The following is a 9,760-nucleotide window of genomic DNA, read 5'->3' as shown; positions in this document are numbered from 1 at the left end:
AAGCTGGCTCTGTTCTGGGCTGCAGCCTTGACCCTGTGGAGGTGGTGAGAGACAGGAGGATTATGACAAAACTGTCATTAATCCTGGGTAACATCAACCACCCCCTGCATGGAACAGTGGCAGCCCTGCTGAGCCCACTGAGCAGCAGACTCCTCCACCCTAACTGTAAGACAGACCTCTGCAGTTAGACTGTACAACAACAACAACAACAACAAGTCCCTGCAGTAGCCATGATGGTGATAATGATGATGATGATGATGATGACAATGCTAAGCTGTTACTGTGACCCCCTCTTCTTAATTTAATTCTTAATTTAATTTATTTATTACTATTTTAGTCTTTTTCTTATTTGTATGATGCTGCTAACACTGCACTACCTCTGGGTTTTTAAATTTTTTAAAGTTTTTAAGCCCTTTTACTAATGCATTTATTTAGACAGGAATATCTCTATTTTTATATAACATCCCTATTTTATTATCTCCCTTATATAGTTTTAACTTCCTGATCCTGTGTCTGTATGTATGTCTACTTTTGCACAAGCTGTATGTATGTGTGTATGTTGCTGCTGCGACGCATGAATTTCCCCACTGTGGGATAATAAAGGGCATACTTACTTACTTACTTATTATAACCGGACTAAGGCTTGGACACTATCACTGGACCGAGCAAAGATGGGAAAACACGAGGAGGGATTGTGTGCATCATGCAGAAGACAACAGACTGTTAAACCTGTTCAGATGGAGTGTGATCTATACAAGAAAACAAACAGTACAGCTTTAAAATGTCAACGGTGTCACTGAGAAGCCTCTTCAATCCCATGGAGAGTCTAAGACTGTTAGAGCAGTACTTGAATCTATTAATTTCATTTCACTTTATTAAAGACACATGTAGGGCCATATACAAATATATATATATATATATATATATATATATATCATTATTATTATTATTATTATTATTATCGCCATAGCATTAAAATTTCATACATAAACTCAGCCTGAGCTGAAACTGAGGCTTGAAACGCTTGAAACCCAGTCTTACAACAAAACATTTTGGAGGAACATTTTGCGCTCCTATAAAGGTACCAAAACCATGTTTCTGGGATTCCTGCTCACTCATTTCCATGTTGCGTCTCATCAGTGCAAAAGTGACAAGACACAATCCTGCAGTTAGTTACAGTTTTTTCTTTCTTTTTTTTTTTCCTTAGGGATGAACAGATATATCAGCCAACATTCATCTTGTTGACTGCAATCGGCCTATCAGCAATTAGGATTACGCCAACTGATCTTCTCATGTGAAAGGTTCTAATAAAGCTTTCTGCATGAATTATTCAAAGATAGTGTCAAAAAGGGCTGAAATGCTTTAGTGGTAGAAGTATTCAGATTCTTTTGTAAAAGTACCAAGCCAGCAATGTAATAATAAATAATATTTGAATTAATAATAATTCAAATTTTACCTGATAAAGGGTCCTGTATGAAAAATCCCACACAAGTTAAGGAACATATGTGTAAGCAGCAAAGTAAAACTGAGGTAAAGCTGGCTTGTACACATGATATATTGTCAAATGACATCAAATCATGACATTAGTTTGCAATGCCTCGGGACAGATAGCACACACATGATAAACATGAGTTTAAAAGAAAGCCACAGCTCATTTTTGACACAGGAATCCGTTTGTGGGTTAATCTTCCCCTGAGAATATAGGAGAGAACTAATCAAATAGTAAAGCTTTATGTGCCCACTACCAATATTATCAAAAACAAAGAAAGATTGAATAGGTCTTTTGAACTCGGTGCTCCTATCTCATTCATGCTGAGACTCGGTGTCCTGATGACATTCAGCTGCAGTTTGGATTTGCATGAAGAGCTATTTGAATACATATGAGGAAGTTCATCACAGCAGAATCCACTGACTTGAAATTCAACTTCTTTTTAAGTGGCATTTACGAGAGTCAGACTCAGTAATGCCAGTTTCATAGCAAAATCGAGCTAAAGTTAGCTGACAGAAGTTATTAGGAGTCTTTAAAGTTTCAAGTCATAGTTTGTTGTTTAGAATTTACCTTGATTTACTTTAATTTTAAGGGAAAATAGGAGCACTTTTGGTTATAAATAGTTAAGTCGAACGGCGTTATGGATCTCAGGAAAATGTATTCAAATACTTCCAGCAATCACTCAGATTACAGAAAAGCCACCATGTGAGTCATAACATCACCCTATCTACCCTCTGTGTCAAGTGCAGTCCTGACCCACTGACCGACGTTCAGGCCAGTCACGTCTTTAAAGTTGTGGAGGATGCAAAAGTGTGACAGGGAAGTGGGAAATGTGAACCACACACATACACATGATTCTACTATATGTACACAGGCACAAGCTCTGTTATGCAATTATGTCTTTACGGGCTTGGCTATATCAGACCGGTATGCGCTGAGGTGGGGCTTATTGTGAGTTTCAAGGAAAGAGAAAGAGCACTGCCGGGTGAAGAACTGTCTGCTGCTGGGGCCTGTATAGCTCTCTACCTTAGAAAAAACATTACCGTAAGTTTAGCACTATTTCTTAATAGTTTGTTTTTGTTGTCTGTATTTTTACGTGAGTGCTTTACTGTACCTGTGATCTTGGTTGGATGACATGTACTGCTAAATGTGTGTAACTTAAGACTAAATGAGAGCAAGTTCAGACGTGTAAATTAACACAGAAAGGTATAGAAAGTTAGAAGTACATAAAGTAAGACATCTGTAATGGATATATTTCATGGAATGTACTTGTATGTGTGTATACTATCTTGGATTAACTTGTCCCTTAATTTGCCTTGATCGTCAGCTTTATGTTCAATGATATCTCAATGAACAGCTCATAATGAAACAACTGCTGGTTAATTTGTCATTTAAAACATACATTTATAATCCTGTGTGATGGCATTCTGCATGTGAAGAAAAACTCAGTGTATTTTACGTAAGAGTTCTCATTATATAATCTATCGTCACTGATTATTCCTGAAATGAATAGGTGTAAGCCGTGTCATTTATCAGCATGTAGGTGGTAAATAGCTTATGACAGACTGAAGGCCATGAGGCAGCACCTGACATTAGTCACACTGCATTTCCAGTCTTTAACTGACACAACCTAAGTTTGTTTTACATTGTGGTAAATCTACCAGAGTGTTTGACTAAAAGCTTGTCCGTGTTGAGAAACCTCTCTTTGTTACAAAACTAATGTCATTTTCTTGTGTTGTTTTTGCAGAGAGACCAAAGCGGCCCCCCAAAAACTTTTCCGAAACCGTCCTACGGCAGCATCTGTTTTTGACATTTCCATGCAAATCTGAACAAAAGTGGCAGCACTTCTAGCTTGGATTCCAAAGGAAACTCACACGCCAGCTTTCCAAGTGACGACACAATGCTGCAGACAAACATTCAGTATTCCAAACTGAGATGGCTGTTAACCATTTTGGGGCTTGTCTTGTATGTGCTGGACATCTGGAATGACATTGGACTGGCTCTAAATTATTTTTACGAGGCAAAATATGTTTGGAGTGGAATGACTGTGATGTTTGTCTTCACTGGGCTGCTTGTATCCCAAATCTTCAGTTATGTCTGGTACCTGGATGACATGGATGAGGGAGAACAAACCATAGCAGGCATGTCAAAGGGTGGACTTGCTGCCTTGCATGTCATTTGTATGGGCATTTTCATCAGGTATGTAATGAACATATTAAATATGAGGAGACCATTGCACCTTAAGTTTGACATGACCCTATACAGTAATTTTCAAAAGTCTTGAGCCACATGGTTGTCTGATCAAGTTTTTTTTATACAATAAACAGGAAATAGGCTAAATTTATTGAAGCATGAGCAAAAAAAAGAGGAAAGAAATACAGTATATAATGCGCAAATAGTTTACAATTCTAAAAAGCTTGAAAGTCCATTTTTGGTATTAGGACTTTTATTCTTCAACACAGCCTGAACCCTCTTAGTCAGGCTTTCTTGTCATTTCTTTTTGAAGGACATGACAAAGCACCTCTTTGGATGTCGGCTGCCTTTTGTTGTGTTCCCTGTCGAGATGATCCCACACTGCGTCAATAATGTTGAGGTCTGGGCTCTCGCGAGGATTCATCCCTCCATAAGAGCTGTTGCCACTGATGTTAAGTGTTAAGTTAAGTCCTTGTGTCATTTGGCATACCTCAACCTTTTCTACCTGTTTCCCTTCCGGGAAAAATGGCTTCTTAACAGCCACCCTTCCATGGAGACCATTTCTGATGAGGCTTTTGCCAACAGTAGATGCATCAATTCAAGGTCCAGATGCATCTCTCAGGTCCCGTGACATGTCTTTGTTGGATTTTCTCAAACTTTTATAAGGACATTGCTTTCATCATTTTTCAGGCCTGCCACTTCTTCTTCTGTCCTCCACTTGTCCAATTTCCTTAAAAAATGTTAAGGAAACTTAAAGGACTGAGAAATGCCATGTTTTCAGCTAAAAGCTCTTTAGGAATCACCTTGTTGGTATAGAGAACTATTCTATTCTATGTCATCAAAAGGTGTCTGTGTCATCTTTGGTTTTTTTCTAAGGAAGTTGAATCAAACTATATGTCTTTGCACAGGGTGCTAATAACAAAGTACCCAAAGATGCAATATAAAACTGGTTCTTTGCTAAGTTGTCTGTTGTAGACAAAGCACGGGTTCACCTCTGTAGTCAGGTGTCTGTTTTGTGCTTGGATGATTCATAGGTCAGTTTGGAGAGGCACAGAAAAAAACCTACTTCTGAAATTGGTCTAATACAGGGACCTGACTGAAAATGAGAAAAAAAGCAAGTGATTCCAAAGAAATACTGGAAAGACCTTCAGTAAGCCTGGAGAGCTATTGCTCACGACCACTTTAAAAGTTTGCATCAGAAGTCTGACTCCTTGGCAGCAAAATATGAAGAAATGAGACTTGGCTCAAGATTTCGGGACGGCAGTGTAGATTTTGTCTGCAAAACAGCATGCTGCTCACGCTGAGGAGAGCCCGCATGTTGTTAGTCAAAACGTGTATTGTAATGAGCATGCACACTGGTATGGTATAAATGGAATGTGCAAACTGGAATAACCACATTCAACCTGTGCCTTGCAGATTCCTCACTGTCTGTGCAGCAATTCTTGGCGCAGAAATGAATGAGTAATCGGTGTATTTCATGGTTGCCACCTGTTTGATTATAGCTTGGTCTGTTGCTAGGTATTATCACCTGCTGAAACGAGGGTTCAAAGAGGTCTGGAAAACAACAAGTTCATGCACAGCGGAACAGATGAGGCATGAGCACCACAAACTGTTCTGCATGGCTACTGATCTGAGCCTGCTCAAGCTGCTTGAGGCTTTCCTGGAGAGTGCTCCTCAGCTCCTTTTACAGCTTTACATCATCTTAAGCGACAAAGAGTTGTCAGTAATGCAGTGTAAGTAGAGGCAGACAGTGCCTTTTGCATATTCACAGTCTTACAGCACCATCATTGGCACCACCTGCCCTTCTCTTTCAGGTCTGTCTCTGGCCTTCTCCTTCTTCAGTGTGGCCTGGGCGCTGGTGGACTATCGCCGCTGCCTGCGCAGATCTCTCATCCACATCAGAGAAATGCCCTCAGGCCTCCCCACAACAGTCTACCTCCTCTACAAACTTTGCACCATCACCAGCCATATTCTCAGCTACAGCCTCCTCCTCATACTCAGCCCCTACATCACAGTAGCTCTCACCATTCTCTGGCTGTTGGGAACAACATGGGCACACTTGCTTCAAACCAACTTCTGTTCATCCCGAGGCCTTGAGCTGCTCTATCGGGCAGTCGTAGGAGTTATCCTCGTATTTACATTTTTCAACGTGAAAGGACAGGACACCAAAGTCGCCATGATCATCTATTACGTTTTCTACTCCATCATAAATTTCATGACTCCACTGTTGTTGGCTTTGTTAATGCCGGAGCTGCAGACAAGTACGTTTTTGCTGCCAGCTGGTGGTTTGATTTTTGGAGGTTCGGTGTTGGGGCTGCTGTGTCTCGTGCTGTACTACCTCTTCCTGCACCCCGAGGGGAAGCGGCAAGAGGCAGATGAGGTGGACGGCCTGGGAGTGGAGGCAGAGACAACAAGAACAAGGAAAGTAATGAACTTTTTACAACCTTGACGAAGGCTCTGTCAAACGGATCCTCAGACTTTAAGTGAGAGGATAGGACAGTTAACGTGATATTGTGCATGCAAGTAACTGGACACAAATGCAAATGCTGGTTATCTTCATGAAGTAAAGTTGCACTTTGCACGGTTTACTAATTTATAATTAAATGTATCAAAATGTATTTTCTCTTAACTTATTTATTCTTGTCATACGTGATAATACGGCGATCCTGAGATCCAAGACACAACATCCGTGTCGTCCACGGATGTTGTGTCTTGGATCTCAGGATACCGTAACAAACGCAACGATGCAAAGAGCACAACAGGGATTTTTCAGAAAATGCTGCGGCAATACAGAAAACTGGAAACAGAGGCTACCGCATTTCACAAAACACCATTGTTTTACAAAACACATCCGCGCCTTTGAAGACAACAACTCAGAGAACATAACCACATAATAGATGTTTTTTTTTTAATAAACATTACTGTAAGTGTGCGCTCCAGGGGAGAAACCCCAGTTGGCAATCATTGTAATCAAAGTCTTTAATAAATATACATTTTCATCATTTGTCACTTCTTGTTGACTAAATAATGAAATCACAAAATGAAACCCTATTTCATGGTTCTGATTGACAATATAGGGTTGTTGAAAATGTTTCATTAAAAGTAACATTACATTTTTTTAACATCAATATTTCATCAAAATGTTTCTTTTTTAAAAATAAATGTCACTGCACTAGAGGCAGACAGCCTGCTGCAGTAGCTCTGGGTATATTTATTTGCCTCTTCTTGAGACTTTATGAGCTTTTTTTTCTGTGAAAACATGGATTTTTGAAAAAAATGTTCATGCTTGGTTTGGATTTCTACCACATCTTCCCCTTTGCTGCCCTCTGCAATGCACTACAGCAATGTAATTTCCTGTTTGGGGACTAATAAAGTAATATTGAATGAAATCAAGTGAATTGACTGGCCTTAATAAGTAAAAAATATCCATGACATTGTACCTTTACAACCTGTCACATTCAACAGAAATTACTGCGACTGGAAGTATACTGTACAAGACACGTGGCGGCAGCTTAATCTAAATCTGGAGTTATTGGATGGCCTAATATGCTACATGTCATTTAGTCTTTGTTAAATAGAAAATCTGCATGCAAATCAATTTCTTAGAGGTGCAAAAAGAGAGTTCAAAACTTTGAGACACACAAACTGCAGACTTTGCAGCCCTTTGGGGACTTGCAGGACACCCATGGCCTTTAGTTGACATAGATCCACGATCGCCCTCTGCTTTTGGCAAAGAAATGTGATTCTCTCAGAATATTAAACAATTTACAGTTTTGACGGTCGGCCACAGTTAACAGCCTTGTTATCTCTGCTTAGCTCTGCCAAGAAAACCGGGATGGGCGCTGCCTTTAGGCCCCCAGCTCAACACACTAAACAAAATGAAACCAAACATTGTTTTGTTTTTTTCTGATTTGTTGTCCTGTTACAGAACACACTGCTTTTAATGCTTTGGGAAATTTTTACCGTGCTTAGTGAAATGTATTTTTCTGTTTTGCTGTTGTGTTTTCTGATGTACTGTGCTGTATTTTTTGGGGGGCTGCATAAAAATGCAAAATCTTCAGCTCTGAATGGAATCAGCTGGGACTGCCTTTTGAAATATATCAAACTACACTGTGATAACGACAGATAAATGCTAACAGACTGTTAATAGATATGTTTGTAGTATGTTACAGTATGTTTGTACTGCGTCCATACAAACATACTGTTTGTGCGGACGTGTATCTCGTGTATTTCTGTAGTGCACAGGCTCAACACAGGATGGCGCCATTATCAAGGTTTCCTTTCTCCATAGGCAGCAGTGAGGTCACATACTGCTGAGCCAAATTAAAATAATTCCTCATGCAGCTTATTTGTTACCCATGATCATCTTCAGTTATCAGTAGGATATAATCTCACATTACTTCAATTCTTCCATCAATAATCTTTAAAGTCAATATTATCCTTGTGGTTATTTTATTATACGTTGAAGTCATTTGTGGTGGGGGATTCATTTTAATCGCTTTTGATCTGAGAGTTTTGCCCTTTTTTCTGTTATAGGAATAAAAAACTAAAGAAAAGAGAAATGCTTAACTGATCCCCACCAAAAAAGATTGAGGAACAGGATTCCAGCTCTTGCGCAAACCATCTGACGGATCAAACGCACTCCAAAACAGTTTGGAACGAATCGCAGTGCCCCCCTTCTTCACAGTGGCTATCCTGCCACCTCAGTCATCTCACCGGCCTTGAGTTAAGCTATGAATATCAGCTACTGTTATGTGCTTTCTCATCCTGATCCCTTGAAACTGAAGGGTGGCAAATAAACATCCCCCTCTTCGCTAAAAAAGGATGAAGGCAGAGGTCATGGATAAGCTAACTAGAAATAACAAGCCACTGCTAATTTTGTTTTGACAACCAGCAAAATATTGTGTGAGTTAAGTCGAAGAGCCGAGGTCGGTGGTGGTCGGGGCTTGGGGGGTTGGGGGCAGAGTGTGAGCTCACCTGGCAGGAACGCTGACAAACCACAGGGTCCGCAGAGCACCACGGGTGTTCAACTCCTCCAACTTTCTTTTTCTCCTTCTCCCCCCCCCCCCCCCAAAAAAAAAAAAAAAAATTAAATCAGCCAAACTGTGATCTCTGACTTGTTTACGCCAAGAGGCCGCTCGAACTTTCATCTGTCAGTTGCACTCTGTCAGGAGCACTCCATAAAATGACAAATTTAAGCGAGGAGCTTTTTTAGAGGAAATTAAACACTGCCAGGTAGTTACCACAAAGAAATCAGATCCACTGTGGAGCTACGGCAGACTCCGGCCCTTCAATCTCTTTTTCAAAGTCTTCTTATTTCTGCTTAGAAATTTTTAATAAAAGATGGACATTCAATGGAATATCGATTTACTTCTAACAGACACACATGCACATGTGAGCGTGTTAATGCTGGCTAATAACAGCTACCTTTTGGACCAAAGGGAGGTTTTTGTTCTACGTCTGTATGAAGGAGTCTTCATTTAGAATGCAAAATCGCATCCCTCCTACAATCTAAGAAGATGGATGCTCCCCTCTCTGCCTTCTACTGCACATTTAACGGAGCTAAGTGAACCAATGCCATGTAAACTTTAAAAAAGGGACTTTTACTGGGAGAAGACGCACGTGTCGTTGGAGTCCTGATCAGTCTCATCCTTTTCCGTCGTCCTTTGCTTTAATTGGACCACGCATGCCCCCCCCCCCCCCCTACCGTGACTCACCGCTGATAGCACTTGCCAGGGAGCAGTCATAAGCCATATTGGGATGAAATGTGTTGAGTAAAGTATTACCTCCCCAGAAAGCAGGCAGAAAAAACTCTGGCGTTGACAACCTCAGTGTAATTTCCACTTCTGGCACTGAGAGCGTGATAGCCAGTAATCTCCTGCTCCGATCTCAATGAAAAGCCCACCGCCCCCACAGAGCTGGGAGAAAAATCAAAGATGCTACGAGATGAAGCCCCAGAGGCCTGCAGGTCTTCATTTTTCTCAGTCAAGCACAGATCGTGGCACGGCTCTTGTCGAACACGCAGAGAGGACATGGGGGCGCACGCTGCCGTCACTGTCAGCAGCTTAGTTTTGTCTC

The 9,760-nt window shown here is 40.7% G+C and overlaps 1 protein-coding gene across 1 annotated transcript; it reads left to right on the top strand.

Annotated features, from left to right (window-relative positions):
- The first annotated feature begins 2,457 nt into the window (after positions 1–2,457).
- Positions 2,458–7,071, top strand: xkr9 (XK, Kell blood group complex subunit-related family, member 9). Its single transcript, XM_075452329.1, has 4 exons — positions 2,458–2,533; positions 3,237–3,688; positions 5,201–5,415; positions 5,497–7,071. Exons 2-4 carry the CDS (start codon positions 3,390–3,392, stop codon positions 6,129–6,131), a joined length of 1,149 nt encoding a protein of 382 aa, XP_075308444.1. The 5' UTR covers positions 2,458–2,533; positions 3,237–3,389; the 3' UTR covers positions 6,132–7,071.
- Positions 7,072–9,760: the final 2,689 nt, after the last annotated feature.

This window comes from Odontesthes bonariensis, chromosome 20, assembly GCF_027942865.1.
Source record: "Odontesthes bonariensis isolate fOdoBon6 chromosome 20, fOdoBon6.hap1, whole genome shotgun sequence".
In the NCBI taxonomy this organism is placed as follows: domain Eukaryota; kingdom Metazoa; phylum Chordata; class Actinopteri; order Atheriniformes; family Atherinopsidae; genus Odontesthes; species Odontesthes bonariensis.
Note: the sequence above shows the minus strand (reverse complement) of the source record. Positions and strands in the feature narration are given on the sequence as shown.